General features: G+C 30.6%; 5 protein-coding genes across 11 annotated transcripts in view; 2 read left to right on the forward strand and 3 right to left on the reverse strand.

Annotated features, from left to right (window-relative positions):
* The window catches only part of LOC105220775 (ecdysone-induced protein 78C), a 53,586-nt gene extending 52,361 nt beyond the window's left edge, over positions 1-1,225 (forward strand). Inside the window, exon 4 of the mRNA XM_054229819.1 lies at positions 848-1,225. Within this exon, the coding sequence (XP_054085794.1) occupies positions 848-1,225 (378 nt within the window). The remainder of the gene's footprint in view (positions 1-847) is intronic.
* The window catches only part of LOC105220763 (uncharacterized), a 254,578-nt gene continuing 237,000 nt past the window's right edge, over positions 1,221-18,798 (forward strand). For all 7 annotated transcript variants that reach the window (XM_054228600.1, XM_054228594.1, XM_054228598.1 and 4 more), the window contains exon 1: positions 1,221-5,297. The gene's annotated coding sequence lies outside the window, so the exon portion shown is untranslated. The remainder of the gene's footprint in view (positions 5,298-18,798) is intronic.
* On the reverse strand, positions 5,860-9,597 carry LOC114805316 (inositol monophosphatase 1-like). Its single transcript, XM_054228614.1, has 4 exons — positions 9,298-9,597; positions 9,042-9,175; positions 8,607-8,975; positions 5,860-8,535 (listed from the first exon to the last, which is right to left on the reverse strand). The coding sequence occupies exons 1-4, from the start codon at positions 9,367-9,369 to the stop codon at positions 8,271-8,273; spliced, it is 840 nt and encodes a 279-aa protein (XP_054084589.1). The 5' UTR covers positions 9,370-9,597; the 3' UTR covers positions 5,860-8,270.
* LOC105220936 (inositol monophosphatase 1) lies at positions 10,751-12,369 on the reverse strand. The gene is made up of 5 exons (XM_054228611.1): positions 12,216-12,369; positions 11,987-12,087; positions 11,733-11,866; positions 11,298-11,666; positions 10,751-11,228 (listed from the first exon to the last, which is right to left on the reverse strand). Exons 2-5 carry the CDS (start codon positions 12,056-12,058, stop codon positions 10,964-10,966), a joined length of 840 nt encoding a protein of 279 aa, XP_054084586.1. The 5' UTR covers positions 12,059-12,087; positions 12,216-12,369; the 3' UTR covers positions 10,751-10,963.
* Positions 12,139-14,262, reverse strand: LOC105220774 (uncharacterized). Its single transcript, XM_011197265.3, has 4 exons — positions 13,936-14,262; positions 13,705-13,863; positions 13,465-13,636; positions 12,139-13,389 (listed from the first exon to the last, which is right to left on the reverse strand). The coding sequence occupies exons 1-4, from the start codon at positions 14,141-14,143 to the stop codon at positions 12,648-12,650; spliced, it is 1,281 nt and encodes a 426-aa protein (XP_011195567.2). The 5' UTR covers positions 14,144-14,262; the 3' UTR covers positions 12,139-12,647.

The raw sequence follows: 18,798 nt of genomic DNA on the forward strand, positions 1-18,798 counted from the left end.
GTTACATAATAATGTTACAGGCAGGGTATAAAACTCAAATGAATAGTCTCTCTAGTATAGATATTGCCATGTATCCCTTTCTAGAACCTTAGAGTTACAGAAGAAATCATATTTTGTATACTCCTGTCAGCTATATACCTCAGTAAGACTGGTTAATATTTTTCTCCACTATACTGGGTCCGAATAAATTGCTCTATCCAGTCGAACACTAGTATTTTTTCGACACAGAACTCAAGTGGAACCAATTTACACTGGCAAACTTACTGAGGTATTCTACTTTATTTGTGAATAGGACTTAGAGAAACATCGTATTGTCCGGATCATCGTAGGATCCAAGCTTCGTTCCCACGACAGTCGGTTCAACATAACCTTAACGAACCCAGACTTTTATATGGTCAAGGATTCTCAAATCGGCAGTACTCTGGGGTTTTTATGCCGCTACAACAACAACAACTACAGGATCCAAGCTCCATAACGTTTGTACCGTTATATCCATTCCGTAGTCTTCTCTTTTCGTTCGGTCCATCATAGCAGTAACCTTAAGAACTGTAAATCTCCTCGATAAAAATGTCTTCTCTTCAAAAATAATGAACCCACGGAAGCTTATAAGCTTCTGAATAAATATCCCAAAAAGGACTTCTAAAACTTTGGCAGGGATTATCGTATTAATTGGATTTCAAAAGTTTTTTATAATTTGAAATTCTAGAAGCCTTAGACAATTGAAAGCCTTAATGAAGACTTAGATCCAGCAAGAACCAGAGAAATATAGCTAATTAACCCAAATTCAAATAATTTGCTATTTAATTATTTTATTTAAAATAAATTAAAAGATCATTTTCCCTTCCAGAACGACTTCGTCATCTCCCTAGTGAATTTCGCCAACACCCTCAACAGTTACGGTTTAAGCGATACCGAAATCGGTCTCTTCTCCGCCATGGTATTGCTCGCCTCCGATCGTTCCGGCCTCGCTGAACCGAAAGTGATTTCCCGATCACGCGAACGCGTCGCCGAAGCATTGCGCGTACAACTCGTACGCTCACGTGCCGGCTCCACGCAAGCGCTACAACTGATGCCAGCACTGGAGGCTAAAATACCCGAATTACGTTCGTTGGGCGCCAAGCATTTCTCACATTTAGACTGGTTACGAATGAATTGGACCAAACTGCGATTGCCACCACTCTTCGCGGAGATATTCGATATACCCAAGACAGAGGATGATCTGTGAAGGATGGACGACGCATAGACTGCGATGCAAGATAATCCAAAATGGAAAAGAGAGAATACACACACACACACGAAGAGATAAGGATAAACGTTATGAAAGTGAAATTGCCGCAAAAGACGAAATTACATACGGAAGAAAGTGAAAGGAGGAATGAGGATGAGTTAAGGCCAGCAGAGAGGGAGAGAGTAAGCTTTTGTGTGAAGCGACGCTCGGTGGAGCTACGAGAGTGAACACACAGTTTGCAAAACAAGAGATTTACGTATGTGAGAAAAAGTGCAGAAAACAACAACAACAAATATGAATATGATTACTAAACGTTTTCTAAACCTAGCGTGTATAGTTTTTAAGCAACAAGAAAACATACATTACATATTTAATTTATATGAAACGGAGAAAAGTGAAAATTATTATTATGAAAAACAAAAAAAAAACACAAAAATAATACAAATTGTTTATATAATTTTAAAAAAGTAATCGTAGAACGATTAGCTTATAGGTTTTCTGCTACTTACTAAAAAAAATAATAATAAAAAATTAAAAAAAAAAAATGTTTTGTTGTTTTATAAAGAAAATATTTTAGCAGAAAGTGTTTTCATAATTTGTGTTTTATGAAAAAAAATAGATACCAGTTTTAGCTATACATACATACATTTATATACATAAATAATTTTAGTAAAGCGAGAAAAACATTATTTACAAGCTTACATACATTACATACATACATACAGACATCACGTGATCATGCCACAGACAAATGTAACATTGCAATATCAGCAAAAACAAAAACAAAAAAATAAATAAGCAACCTTAAATATTTAAAATTTAAATGAAAATGAAAATAACTAAGCATATAAGGTCGAGAAATCATTAAAATTAATGATTAAAATTAGTAATCTAGCTACAAGTGTAGTAAAATGCATAAATTCACTCATTGACATAAACATAAACATAACTAAATAGTGGAAATTTAGCCGTGAACAAATAAAATAAGTATTCATACATACCTACATAAATTTAAAAAACAATATTGAATGCAAAAAAATCTCAAAAAATACAGAAATCGAAAATCTGCAATTATAAGAAATATAAGAAAGTACTAAAGAAATTTTTAAAGTATTTATTTTAACATGAAAATTTAACACACTAAGCGGCATAAATTTATCGCATGTTATGCAATATTTTTGTTTTAAAGAAAGCTATATATCATGCAGACAATTTATATCAATAAATTACAAAAATAAATTTTTGAAAAAAAAAATTTCAAAATTTGTTATTTGCTATAAAACTTATGTAAAAAGCAGAGAATAATTTAATTTTGTATGCAAATATTTTTTTTTAATGTTACACTTGCCTAGCATTTAATTTTATTTAAAATCATTTTCAATGACAGTAAAAGTTAAAAGAACAAAAAAAAACAACAACTATAAATCTCAATTGTTAAAACTGTTACACTTAAAACATACATATGTATATGATATACATAAGTAAATTGCATATACATAACTACGGTACATAGCATTAGAGCATATTTAGCAAAACTTAGCGCCCACAACTTCACACTAACGTAAAATAAATATTAAAAGCAGAAAACACACTACTCGAACAAAAATAAACAAGAAAACAAATGTAAATAAGTGCACGTATAATTAACGCAGTAAAACGTAACATGCATTATGCCACAACACACGTAAAATAAACCACAACTGCATACATAGATTTTATGGAACATTTGAAAAAATTACAAATAACAATAACAAATCGGTATGCTAGTGAAGATATTTTATGTACTCCCAGCTTTTTGAATTGCTATAGAATGCTTTAAATTAAAAAAAAAATACTATTTTCATTAACTATACAGTTTCAAAATTATATTTAAATGCAAAAAATATTACAGATTAAATTCTTATATGTATGTAAGTACATACCTGTATATGTAATCCAATAGAATTTCTTGACAAATCATACACTAAGTAAACAGCGTTCGCCTTCATTACTCACAAACTCGTAAAAATATTATTTATTTCATTGCGTCTCATTAAAAAATGTTGTAAAAATTTTGTAGACTTAAATCCATTATACACTTTGTAATGAACTTAAGGTTTCACCACAACAACTGTAACATAATTTTCTCATATTAGTTGCAACTATTACATACATATTTAGTTGATGTTCTACTGCGAAATCTTCCAAATCACGTATGCGTTGACTTTCATACTGACCTAGCCTTAATAATAATGTAAATAATGTTTAAAATAAATATATTTAACTAATAACATATATATGTGTATATGTAGAAATGTGTGTAAATCAGCACATAAACATATTTCACTCATTAAAAATACATACATACATATTATAAATACATGATCATTTTAGCAATCAGCAATATACATAAATATGTTCATCTGCAGTAAATATACATACATATATCATTTTCGTCCTTCTCATTTAAATGATTTAAACTGTAAGTGCCCTGTAGTTTTTGTTTGTTTATTTTTTTTCTTCTGTTTTATATAAATAATTAAGCATAATTTTAATGAATTTTACATTAAGGCCTGAGTATATGTATATGTAAGTGGCAATCACAGCAACAACACTGCGCATTAATTATTATTTTGTTTGTATTAAATATTTTTTTATACATTATATATAAAAAAAAAGAAAAGAAACACAACAAACTACATTAATTCTATGTTTTACTTTTGCAATTTTAAATAGTTAAAAGTAAATGCAAGCAAACGACTACAAAACATTATTAGTTATGTAGATATACATTTTTTTCTAAATAAAACTTAAACTTTTATTACACAAAACCATCACTTTGTTTTGTTTTATTTTCAACATTAAACGTTGTAATTAGACATTTCATCTGAATTGGAGTATTTATGTACATATATCACTTGACTGGTGTAATTATTTAAAGATTATTTTAAATTTTGGCTGTTCGATGATAAGGTTAACTCAAACGTAGACTTGTTATTGTCATTAATTGTAACATTTTTTTAACAATTTAGAGTCAATGTGAGAAGTCAGTTCACAACAGGCCAGCTGCGGTACGCTGGTCTTTAATGGTTTAGCAATCTCGCCAATAGCTCTGCTATATAAAGGTACCATTTAACAAAGCATGTTGGAAATTCGCGAATTGCTTTTTACAGTGAAAGTTTATAACTTTCCAATAAACAGATTTTAAAATATGTTTCTTGCTAATATTTAAATTAAATTTAACTGTCACATAAAATATTCTTAAAAAACAGCTGTGAAATTGTCAGCTTTGAGTTGCCAAAATTTTACAAAAATTATTAATTTTTCCACACACATAATTTTACTTAAAAAATGAAATTTTGTGTATTCAACTTTTTTCAGAAATACCGCAAATAATGCTATTCATGTTTATAATAAAAATGCAATAACAATTTCAGCAATAAATTCCAATTGAAATGAATATTGGCACTACCACATTACGATCTTACGATATTACGATAAGCAACAAGTAGGCAATGCAAAATGCAACTGTGCAGGAAGCCGTTAGTTTTTCGTCTTGTCATTGCAGCGTGAGAAAATTTGCAATTAGTTCGGGTGCGTAAATTGAAACAGTTTATAGTTATATTTAACAAATTTAATTGTTGAAAATTATTTGAAAATGTGTTTAATCGGTTCTTTTGCAAATATCAAGTGTGTTCAATACAAAATGCTGCAGCTTTAGTGCTTTATTATTTGTAGTGAAATGTGTGAGGCACTGCTGGCAAAATTGCCACCATAACGCGTAGGTTATTGCGCGTAAAGCGTAAAAATTCGCGTCACTTCTGTCAATTTGTAGTAAAAAGTTTGTGAAATTCAACAAATTGAAATAAAAAGCAATTTCAGTGAAGTTTAGTATTATTGCACAATATGAAACTAAATCTGGATATATCTGAAGCAGATCCGCTCCGATTAATAATTAATTTGGTTTCCGGTTGTGTGCCATGGTTTAGATAAATCTTTTTCAGAGATGTATATGTATATACCCCGAGTGTATTAAGCACTTATAGACCATCTTCATTGAAACATATAAACGACTAAAACTGAAGCAAATGTAAGTGATTTTATACTCATTTATTTATAATTTAATTCAATATTCATTAAACACAGTTATTATTAAAGCACAGGAATTTCTGAAATTCCTTTCCAATGACATCTTAGAAAATTAAAATGAAATTAGAGTGTTTCATATGTTGGAGAAACACTAAGCACGCATATGTACACTTTCATATCCTACCGTCTCATTATTAACATAATAAAATAAAAAAAATAAATAATAAAATAAAAATTGAAAGTGTCCCTTAATTTCATCTTATTTTCGCTGTATGTACATTCCCTCAACTTCCACAACTCATGTTAATAATATAGAGAGGCAAAAATCACAACTTCTCATAATACAAAAAACAGCTTCAAATTACAAATGATAATCAAATGTAAATTTTTTGAAAATTAATAATATTACTTATAATTAATGTATACCTATAAAAAGATATTATAAGAAACTTAATAACTTGGTAGTAAATAACTTTCTGCCTTTCATTTTGCCTTTATTCAGAGTAAATCATAAAGTACAAGTTGCGTAAATGTGTATGTGTTTAAATAATACATTTTTAGAAAAAAGACCCTTGCATTAGAAATATAAAAAATTAAGTGACAGTGTATGTAGTTTTGTATAAGTATTTATTTTTAAAATTATCGCGATTAAAAAAAAATACTTTAATATAAAACGTAAGGTCAGCATAGCAAATATGAAAACAGGGAATGCACTTAAGTATATGTATATGAGTCAACTAGTTTTAATTATCACTAGTGCAGCCTCTGTTGGCTTGCATATTTTGAGTGGTCCGGTATAATGAAATTCATTTACTATACATTTTGTTTTAATTTTGCATTTTTAATACTTGTTAATATACATTTCTATATTGATATTTCTACTTACTTCCACATCTAAGAAATATACAAACATTTTTATCACAATCGGTTGCTACCGGTTAATATTATTTTTCCGGGTCTCAAAAAATGATAAGGTTGCGAATAGTGATGCTTGTGTGCAAATGTCACCTTTTACAATATTAAATAAATAAAAGAAAAACATTATAAATTCACATTATTTAAACCCGTCATACTCTTTAAAAGCGTTTTTAAGTTTGTATGCCATAATAATTCCATATTTCATATTTTAATACATGCAATAAATGTATACAAATAGCATTCGGTTTTGCAACAATAACAAAACTTTACTTAAAATAAATTTACATTTATAACAGTGATAATAATGAATCGCATACAGTATACTATGTAGTGGCGCAACTATAGTTATACTAAAAACAACATATAAAAGTGTCAAATTTTTCAATTTTTTATGAAAATTCCATTAAAATGTGTATGAACGACACATTGAAGTAGAATTTAAGGTAGAATCTAGTTCTAGATGATATATTGTACAAGCATACATAATAAATTGTGTGTTAGTTATGAAAATATCGACATATATTTGCATTTTGGCAGAAGATATATACATTATGTATATACAGCAGCATAATCGATTCTATGCCGTAATAAAAAAATTGCATATAGATATGTATATCCCAATAATATATATGAATATATGAATTTATGATCATATATTTAAAAGATATATAGCACAAATTACTTAACGCGTTTCCTTACATATTTAAGTGAGTCTACATATGAAGATGAATTTTGAATAATTGTGTTATATATATAATTTCAACTATTGCTCTTCTTCCTAAAAACAATGAACTCAAAATTTTTCCAAGTGTATTTTATGAGGCAATGTAAGGTTTTGCAGTACTATTCTAATCTACTTATCTAATAGAACAATAAGCAAATTAATAATTAAATGCTAGTATACAACACTTGCAAGTACATACATATATACACATACGCATACATTTACAATATATGTGAATGTAAATGTAAACTACTCTTCGCTTTCGCTGTGAAAACTAAAAATAAATAAAATAAATTAAATGTTTACTTGATCTCGAAGTAGTTCAATTTAATCTTTTAACTATTTATGCATAGATAACAAAAAAAGATAGTACACTTAAGCGTTATACATACATACATTCAGATATAATTTATTTACAAATATGAAAACAAAGTGCAGGTGACGCATTTCTAATATAATAAATATAAAGTTTGTAAATTACTGCAGCAATAATTAATATAACGAAAATCATTAAGAAAATAGTGGTAGCTATTTCAAAAATGAAAGATCAAATAACAATTATATAAACGATTTACGATTACTGATTTTAAAAGATAGAGCAAAAACTAAATAGTATTCCATACATTTTTTTTTATTCTCAAAATTTTAGTTTAATTCATTAAAACATATATCGGCGTACATGCATACATACATAGATATGTAGAAATATTGGTGAAAATAGTAAACTTTAAACTATGCAAAAATATATAATATGAATATGAAAATGAAAAAAAAACAGCTGTTTTATTGTCAGCAATTTAATATATAATTTATATCAGTAAACAACATTATTAAACTATTTACCAAATACTAGAATTTTTTACGATTTGACGACTACTTAATAATTAATTCGGACGTGTGCAAGCAAATAATGATGCACTCAGAATGCTAATTACTTATTAATGTGTAAGTATGTTCATATATAAATTCTGCGAAATACAATAGTTAGATACAAGCATATCAACATATGTACATAGTATATTCCACAATTTTCCCCAACTTTCTGGACAACAAAAAGTTATATTGCAAAGGCGTTTAATTTTTATAAACATTTATTTATACTTCCGATTAGCTAGTTTGAGAATTCTGTATTTTCTTTTCTCAATACATTTTATCTTTTACATAAAACTATTTGTTTGTGCACATTACATTAATTCTTGAACACATCATTAACATCATTCAACAAAATTTTATATTTCAATTTGATAATACATATACATATGTATATACAAATAATGAGAATTTCCGGGTACTTATTTGACAGAATCTATCATATTTTATATGAATTTAACATCAATCGTCTCGTGGTTGTGGATAGAATTGTGTCAATTGTTTAGCGAATTCTTGTGCCAATTCTTCACTGGATGCGGCCAACACACGCCGTGACATAATATCGAATTTGTCGCCTGTAGGATCAATAACAACACCGCCTGCTTCAAGCACTAACAGCTCTCCAGCGCATACATCCCAAGCATGTATGCCAATTTCGAAATTGATATCGACCGCGCCCATAGCCACCATGGAAAGATTAAGCGCGGCAGCGCCCAACATACGGATGCTGTTGAAATAATTTACAAAAAAAATTGATCAACAAAATACCATATACATAAATTTTAATTAGCAACCTACCCGTGCACCTTTGGTAGTATATTTTGATAGTTTTCGAAATGGTTTTTCATTTTTTCTACATCTCGTGACGCACCAAATTCGGTTATAACTAAAGATTTGCTCAATTCCTTTTGGGCACTCACATGTATACGTCGTCCATTCAGATAAGCACCTTGTCCGCGACGCGCAGTGAAACGTTGCCCCAGCATTGGATTAAAAACAATACCAATTTCGGTGACTTTATTCACCTTCAAACCAATGGATATGCACGAGTGTGGAAAGGAATGCACGAAATTCATGGTGCCATCAATTGGATCAATAATCCAGGTGGGCACATCTGTTAGCTTGTTAGGTTGTCCGCCAGCAGCGCTCTCTTCCTCACCAATAAATCTGTAGTGAAGTTATAATTTAATTATGAAGTGCACATTTGACCCTTTGCAGTTTAAAAACTCTTACTTGTGGTCGGGAAAGACATCTAACAAACCGCGTATCAACAGCTGTTCCACCTCTCTATCAGTAGCAGTGACCAAATCAATATCGTTTGCCTTTTCTTCGAACTCTTGTCTTGTTTGAATACGTTTCGCCACCAACTGTAAGCAAAAAATCAATATGCATACATAGTACATAAATATATATATGTGTAGACATTTCAGTATAAACAATCATGACATAATAACAAAATATTGAATATACATATACACTGGAAACTTACCGCACCAGCTTTGTCCACCAGTTGTGAGACCACTTCAAAGCACTTATTCAAATCCACACTGCCATCACCCATTTTTATATATTTATTTTTCCAAAAGTTATCTGTGTGTATAAAACGACAGAATACGGAATTAAGATTTAGCGCTGGATAAATGCACTGATGAGTTGTAAAGCTTTTAAGTAGAAAATAGGATCTGGCGGAAATGTATAAGGAAACTAACTACCTGATGCGGATGAGTGAGATGGGAGTTGCCATATTGCAGTTTTTTTTATTTTTCTTTTCTCAAATCTTACGACTAATAAAAATAATAATTTTTATATATTAGAATATTGAACTGAAAATAAAATTAGGAAACATTAATTCATACATTTTTCATTACTACGATATATATGTAATATGTTAATTTTTTTCATTTCTTATATCATGAGTTAATGGTAATGCTTTTACATTATAGCTGTGGTCCTTCAAATAAACTGTTGGTACCTCTGAATGCACTGATGCATCTCCACACGCACTGTTGGTAGCTCCGAATGCACTTAATTTACCTCCGATAACTGACTTTTCGATAGAAACTTTAATAAACTTTTCTCTAAAGCCTGGTTATCACTTTCTGCTCTTGTTAACCGATTTTCCAATTCCGCCGTTTTGAGCCGCATAACTTCTAATCCATGCTTAACTACTTCTTTCATCCTGTTCTCTTTCATTTTCTTCTCGAAGTTCCTTAATTTCTTTTAGCTGTTGTTAGCTTGTGTTAAACATACAATTTCGTTCCAAGAATGGTTCAAGAGATGTTGGTGTTTCGATAGTATTATTCATATCCAGTAACTGCGCATTATTATCTGTTAAATTAACGGATTCCATTGATTCCATACTCGAATCATCTGTAACCAATGCTATAAAAACAAACTCGTACATATTTTCACAAAATCAATATTATTTGTATTATTATTATTATTTTTCCCATTATATTGTTCAATTCTCTTACAATTCTTCTATTTTCTCATATCATGTTTTTTTTTCTTTTTTTTCCGCGTTTTGGACTAATTACTTCCTATTTGAAAATATAAAATATGAAAAATTATATAATATGAATATGAAAAAAATACTGATTTATTGGCAACAATTTTAAATTGTTTTTAATTTTTCTAAATTTTATATTAACGTTTTTGAAGTATACAGTGAAAAACATTCTTAAACTATTTACAAAACACTACGATTTCCCACGATTTGCCGACTACATACTTGATAACTGTGAGTTAAGACGTTTGCGTTATACAAGCAAATAATAGTGCACTCAGAATGCTAATTCATGCTTATAAATGTGTTAGTATGTATGTACATAAGTATGACGAAATGCAAAACAATAATTAGATGTGCGCTTATCAACATACATATGTATATTCCAGAATATTCTTCAACTTACTGTGCAGCAAAAATGTATATTGGAAAAACGTTTCATTTTTATAAACATTTATTTATACCTCCGATTTTAACTAGTTCGAGTAACCTGTATCATTTTCCCAACAAATTTAGCAATTTCATATTTTACATAATAATTTATGTATGTAATGTGTACAACATTAATTCTTGAACACCAATTAACATCATTCAGCTGTATTTTTCTTTGAACTTGATAAACGCTCTTATATTATATATACATTTCACATTAATCATCTCGTGGTTGTGGATAGAATTGTGTCAATTGTTTAGCGAATTCTTGTGCCAATTCTTCACTGGATGCGGCCAACACACGCCGTGACATAATATCGAATTTGCCGCCTGTGGGATCAATAACCACGCCGCCTGCTTCAAGCACTAACAGCTCTCCAGCGCATACATCCCAAGCATGTGTGCCATATTCGAAATTAATGTCGGCCGCGCCGAGTGCCACCATGCAAAGATTGAGCGCGGCAGCGCCCAACATACGAATGCTGTTGAAATAATTTACAAAAGAGTTTTGTTATACAAAATAACACTTAAATTATTAATTAGCAACCTACCCGTGCACCTTTGGCACAATTTTCTGGAAGTTTTCGAAAGTGACTTTCAGTTTTTCCGCATCGCGTGATGTACCAAATTCGGTTGTAACTAAAGATTTGCCTAATTCCTTTTGGGCACTCACGTGAATCCGTTTTCCATTTAGATAAGCACCCTGTCCGCGTCGCGCAGTGAAACGTTGTCCCAGCATTGGATTAAAAACAATACCAATTTCGGTGACTTTATTCACCTTCAAACCAATGGATATGCACGAATGTGGAAAAGAATGCACGAAATTCATGGTACCATCAACTGGATCAATAATCCAGGTGGGCGCATCTGTCAACTTATTTGGTTGTCCGCCAGCAGCGCTCTCCTCCTCACCAATAAATCTGTAGTGAATTTTTAATTTAATTCTGAAATGCACATTTGACCTGTTGCAGTTTAAAAACTCTTACTTGTGGTCGGGAAAGACATCTAACAAACCGTGTATCAACAGCTGTTCCACCTCTTTATCAGTGGCAGTGACCAAATCAATATCGTTTGCCTTTTCTTCGAACTCTTGTCTTGTTTCATTACGTTTCGCCACCAACTGTATAGCACAAAATCGATATACATACATAAATGTTTATATATATATATATATAGACATTTCAGTATAAACAATCATGACATAATAACAAAATATTGAATATATATACTGGAAACTTACTGCACCAGCTTTGTCCACGAGTTGTGAGACCACTTCAAAGCACTTATTCAAGTCAACACTGCAGTCACCCATTTTGATATTTTTACTTTTCCTAAAGTTAGCTGTGTGTATAAAACGAGAGGATACGGAATTAAGATTTAGCGCTGAATAAATGCACTGATGAGTTGCAAAGCGTTTAATCAGCAAATAGGAACTGCGAAGTGAAGCCGTTGTAGTAGAAAAGTCTTACTTCACAATACTTCGTTAAAATTATCAACCAAATTTGTAAAATGTTTAATTCAATTAAGTAACAATCACAAGCTGGTCGAGTGGAAAATTTGCTCGCATTCACACCGAAGTGACGGAAATGTATAAGAAAACTAATAGCAAAAGCTGGCGAACGGAAATATTCCACTATCGCCGGCAAAAATTTGATAAACATAAAAAAAACTCAAAAGTGTGCGAGAGTACAAGCATTGCGGATGAGTGATATAAGAGTTGCCATATTGAATTTTTTTATAACTTTTTATTCTTTTCTCAAATCTTAAGACTAACTTAAAAAATAATAATTTTTAAATATTAGAATACCAAACTGAAAATAAATTTATGATACATTAATTCATTATTGTATTTTTAATTACTAAATAATATACTCTTTTTTTAAAAACATATATCAATGAGTTTATTGCAACGTGTCTATAGTATAGCAGTGGTCCTCCAAATGAACTGTTGTTGTCTTCAAATGCGCTGATGATACATCCAAATGCACTGGTGGTAGCTCTAAATGTACTGATGGCACCTCCACACGCACTGTTAATACCTCCGAATGCGCTGATGGTGTCTGCACTTGCACTGTTGGTGCCTCCACTTGCACTTTTGGTGCTTCTACCTGCACTGTTGGTGCCTCCACTTGTATTGTTGGTGCCTCCGAATGCGCTGATGGTGCCTCCACTTGCACTGTTGGTGTCTCCGAAAGCACTTTGTATACCTCCGATGGTACTGTTGGTGCCTCCGATGACACTGTTGGTACCTTCGTTGGCACTTTTTTTCGAACCACTGGTGGCTCAGTTGTGCGATACCATCTTTGCATTGTGCGTATCGATGGCATTGGAAAGCCTCTTTCAAATAAAAACTTATAGATTTTGCGATTTGTAGTATATACAAATTTAGCTATTTCTACATCGGCTTCGGACCAAGAATATCTTTGCGTTCCATACTTTAAAAACGATAACTGACTTTTCGATAGAAACTTTAATAAACTTTTCTCTAAAGCCTGGTTATCACCTTCTGCTCTTGTTACACGTTTTTCCAATTCTGCCATTTTGAGCCGCATAACATCTAATTGATGCTTAACTACGGCGATTTCTTCCTGCTGTCTTTCATTTTCGTGTCGAAGTTCCTTAATTTCTTTTTGCTGTTCTTCTCTATAGAGAAATTGTAATGATATGTACGTTACTTTTTTTTTCAAATATTACATATTTAGCTTTTGTTACACTTACAACTTTGTTTCTACATCTTCAAACTCCGTAAGCGGAGTTCTGTGCGTTTCCAAGAATGGTTCAAGAGATGTTGGTGTTTCGATAGTATTATTCATATCCACTAACTGCGCGTTACTCTCTGTTAAATCGACGGATTCCATTGATTCCATACTCGAATCATCTGTAACCAATGCTATAAAAACAAATTCGTACATATTTTATACATATAAAATTTTACAAAACCAATATTATTTGTATTACCGGCACAATTATTTTTCCCATCATATTGCTTCAACATTTCTCTTACAATTCTTCTATTTTCTCGTCGCTGGGCTTTTTCCTTGCTTTTTGGACTAATGACTTCCTCTTTGAAAATAGTTGGCAAAACACCACGTTTAAGCAAAGGCCTTTTTGCAAAACCTAAAGTTTTAAATAACATATATTCATATATTTGTTGTAACAAAATTTAAAAAAAAATAAACGTTATTATACCCATTTCGAACTTGACAGCGTTTCGGATGTCCTCCTTTGCGAAATGTTTCATGCATATCAAACCTTTCTGATAATTGAAAGGTTTTTTGCGCCGACAGAAGTTTGCCCATTTCTTTGCCAACTCTTCATTAAGTGGAAAAGCGAAAAAGCTGATATCCTTATCTATCTTTCGACTTGAACAATTTGCAACTGCACACTTCATTACCATTTCATATAGTTAATTTAATACAAAATATAAACAGGAATGTTATGATTTTGTTTATTTATTAAAAAATTTGCTGTTGTGACGTGATCGAAGCAGCTGACGATGTCAAACCCATTGCAACTGTCGCAACATTTGTGAAGAAGCAGCATGAATAATCGATTGTACACGATTATCGATAATTAGTTAATAATAAATTTTGCTTGTAAATAAATTTTACTTTTGTGTTTAATTAATTGTTTATATATTTGTTACTATTCAATATTTGTAATTATATTTCATTGATTTTAATATATTTCTCTCAAAGTTTGCGCGAAATTTGCTTTAAGCGTAGATGTGAAAATACAGTATACGCAAAACTGTGTTAGCTGCTATTCTCTAATATTGACAATAGCATGCAAACTGTTATAATGGCTTTGAAATGTTTAATAGAAAACATATGTGCATGTAAGTCCACTTTCACACAGGCAACTTCTGTTGTTAATTCTCGGGCGATTCTCTTTTGCTGTCGCCCCTTGCGTTCACACGAGCAATTCTTGTTCGACAACTCTGTTCGTGTTTTTCTGTCATTCTCTTTCATATAATTTTCTCAACTTCTTGTACGCATCGTTTCCAAGCAAATAAATATATTTTATTAACTAATAATAATCGTTATTCGCAATTTTCTAACACATTTTAATTATATTATGCACATTTCTATATGTATTTGCAAATTACATACAAAATTAAATGATTAAATTCAAATTTTCAAATATATTGTATACATTAATTTCAAAATGTGCGCAAATGCAGCACTGTTACGTAGCAGCGAACTGTTACGAATAAGAACACAAAGCGTGTTGCTCGAACACAGCAGACTCGGCGCGATTCTCCTCTCCTCGTCGCCCCCTCTCCTATAAAACTAAGAATTGCCGCAACAGGAATTGCCTGTGTGAAAGGGGTCTAAATGAAAAGAAAATGCATTGCCAATACTTTAAATTTGAAAGCTGTGATACGTACACGCTTTATCTAAGAAATATAAATTATAAAATCACTTATTATTTTTTTATATTTTGCATTTTATTACGCTCATGTTTGGGACTAAATATTTATACATTAATTTACATAGTACATATTTGTATACATATGTGTTAGTGTTGAGTAACCATTTTATCGTTATTTTTTGCAACAATTAGACAAGTTTTTAAATAAATATTAAGTTTTTGAATTAACACAAGTTACATTTAGGTTACATATTTATGTATGTGTATACGCTTTTAGTTTGGCTTTTTTTTGCCAAAGTTACAACAAATCTTTGTATTTTTTTTCAATTCAAACAAAAAACAACAGCGTGTTTATGTAACAAATTAAGATTTCAATAATATTATTTAAACATGTAAATGTTTATTAAAGTCATGAAACATGACTTAGCATTAGAGTAACTCTAGTATATAGCCTTTTTCTGTGAGTGTTACAGGTTTGAAATTTTTTTTTTTAATTTTTCCTTCCAAAATTACATTTAAAGTGTGTAAATAATATTTTGTTTTTTTCAAAAACAAATGTAAATTGCATGATATGTATTTGTTGCTTGCGAGTCTTTTGCAAATAGTTTGCATCATTGGATAGGTAAATTCCACGCAGTTAAATAGGTGTTTCAATACAGTTCCATATACTATTTATATGTATATTATATGTATGTGCGTACTTATAATACGAAAACAACAACAAGCAGTCATTAATTGCCTCCCTCTTGAACAAACGCAGACTTCTTCACATTTTAACCCATACTATATGCTATACAATTCTCTGTTATCCCTACTGATATGTTCAATAATCACAACTTACAGCCTAACGATATGTATGTACGTACGTATTTTTGTGTGGTTGCATCCAAGTGAACTAAAATTTTATTTTTTCTTTTTTTTTTCAATTTATCTGTTGCATTGAGGAAGTCATTAGTTTTTATACTCCTTTCTCTACTACTTTCTCAATATTTTTGACATTTCTTCAAGTATACACATGTATGTTAATATATACTTATGGATGGCTTAATTTGCTACATTTAAAATTTTTATCATACATTTTTTTTCTAATTAAATAAGTAAAAGTAAAAGTGTGCTTGTGTTAATTGTAAAACAAAATTACATTAAAAAAAAACTTCTATATATTTTTTGAAATAAATATTTTTCTTTAATAAAAAAAGATTGAAAAGATAACAACTAAACTAGAAAAGCATAAGTATATTTAATTAAGGGGTTATATACAGTTAGAATTTTCAAAAAATCGATTTTTTTTATTTCATTTTCTTAATGTACATATATTTTCTTAATGTACATTAATTTAAGGCCGAAATTTCGGTGAAAAATCGATTTTTTTTTTTTTGAGAAACCGCCATTTTGTCAAAAAAATTTATTTTGCTTATTCCTTCGATTAATTACTAAATTTAACATTATTTTAACGAAATCTGTTTGGTTTTTTAATTTCGGATGATCCAGTTTCGAGATATAGTGGTCACCGCAAAACGTCTTTTTTGAGAGGAGCTCCTGGAGATCAGCTGTAGCTCTTTTTCAAATAAATATTTTTACTAGTACTAAGTCTTAAAATACAGTTAAAAGATACCATAATATGTGTATAAATTTTTGGATCAATAAATTAAAAAGTTTTCTCAGAAAAAATTCTGGAAAATTCACTTTTTTTCGGCCGTCTAACTATAACCCCTTAAAGTCAAATTAATTTTTTAAATAAAATTATTTGTGGTTTGTGTGATGATGATTTCAGCAAAATTAATTATTTATTTAATATGGCCACATTTTAATGTTGTTTTAGAATTAAAACTTATGCCAGTTCTCAATAAGAAATGTTCTAATTAAACTAGTTCCGAAATTTCAATTTGATATTAGCTGAAAATTATAGAAAATTATTGTACATTCAATTTCATATTTCCATAAATACACTAATGTTTTCATAATAATTTAACAACAAGTAAGGAAGAGCCAAGTTCGGGTGTCACCGAACATTTTATACTCTCGCAATTTATTTATTTAACTTTATTTAAATTATATAACAAACAATTTGACTCACATATTCGGCATATATAGGGTATATAAAGTCCATTGAAAGTTGAAAACCCTAATATTAAATATATGGGAAACTTCCACTTATGACCCGATTTCACTCATTTTTCGCACGGAGACATATTATTAGAAGAAATATATTCCCTTTGAATTTCTTCTAAGTAACTGAGAGACTTACCTATATATTCGGTAATAAAAATGTTAGAAGCACTAAGGTCCTTATATTCGATATATAAAAAAAATAAAAATTTTTTTATTCGCGGATAAGCATAATAATAAGCACATACATAATAATAAAATTATTCCAATAGGTATACAACCCAATATTCTTATCGAATGGAATAATAAAAAAGTAAAGTAGATTTTATTACAAGAAAATGTTAAATATTCCACTATTTTCGCAATATTTTTGAACTTTTGGTAATATTTCCATATAGAAGGGGCTCACATGGAACTGAACACAATCTATCGAAGAAGAGGCTTCAACAAGCACTGGAAACGTGACATTCAATTTGAAAAATCTTAGTGAAGGTTTAAGAATGGCAAATGAGCTCTGCGATTTCTTTATGAACATTGATTCGTCTATGGAATAATCTCTAATTTTTAAGAGACAAATTGCTAATGCGACTGCTGTGTATCAGTCTGAAGGAGCTTTTGAAAACTGCTAAGCAAGAAAAAATTACAAAATTCTTCAAACCATTGCATAAGCCTTAAGATAATTAGTTAAAATGTTCAAAAACTTCAATTAAATCATTTTTTTATATACCTATTTGTTTTTTTTTTTTGTTACCTAGGAACATATCCCCTATAATCCCATATAAATTACCATCCCGTATTCACGGTTTCTGTATTCGCGGCATATTTATGGAACATATACCCCGCGAATAAAGAGCTTTTACTGTATTGTAAAGAAAACTATTCAAACCGACAACAAAGTTCTGGTATATGGGAAATAGGCGAGGTTGTGAACCGATCAACATAACATTGGGATTCATTGAAATTGGTCGAGTAGTTTCGGAGATATGGTTTTTGACCCATAAGTGGGCGAAACCACGCCCATTTAAAATTTTATATACCATTTTGAGTGCTTATAATGCAATTTAAGGCTTCTGGTGGTTTTCCTTACTGAATTAAAGCATTTTTAGTTGTTTTCAATATAACTTTTGTATGGTAGGTGGGCGTGGTTATAATGCGATTTTCTCCATTTTTGGACCTAAAAGTACCTAAAAGAAATGACTCCAGAAAGTTTCCTTGATAGCTTGCTTTAGTAGTTTGCGAGAGATGTACAAAAAACTTAGTAGGGGGGTCACGCCCACTTCCCCAAAAAAAATTACATCCACATGTGCGCCTTCATAATGCGATCCTTCATACCAAATTTTTAGCTTGAATTTAGCTCAATTTATGGCTTAGTTATAGCTCTTTATATGTTTTCGGTTATTGTCATTTTGTGGGCGTGGCAGTGGTCCGATTACGTCCAACTTCGAACTTAACCTTCTTATGGTGCCAAGAAATACATACGTATTCCAAGTTTCATTGTTTACTCATGTGACAGCTTGCACCGACGGACGAACGGACGGACCGACAGACATGCGGATTTGAATTTTAACC

This window comes from Zeugodacus cucurbitae, chromosome 4, assembly GCF_028554725.1.
Source record: "Zeugodacus cucurbitae isolate PBARC_wt_2022May chromosome 4, idZeuCucr1.2, whole genome shotgun sequence".
Taxonomy (NCBI): Eukaryota; Metazoa; Arthropoda; class Insecta; order Diptera; family Tephritidae; genus Zeugodacus; species Zeugodacus cucurbitae.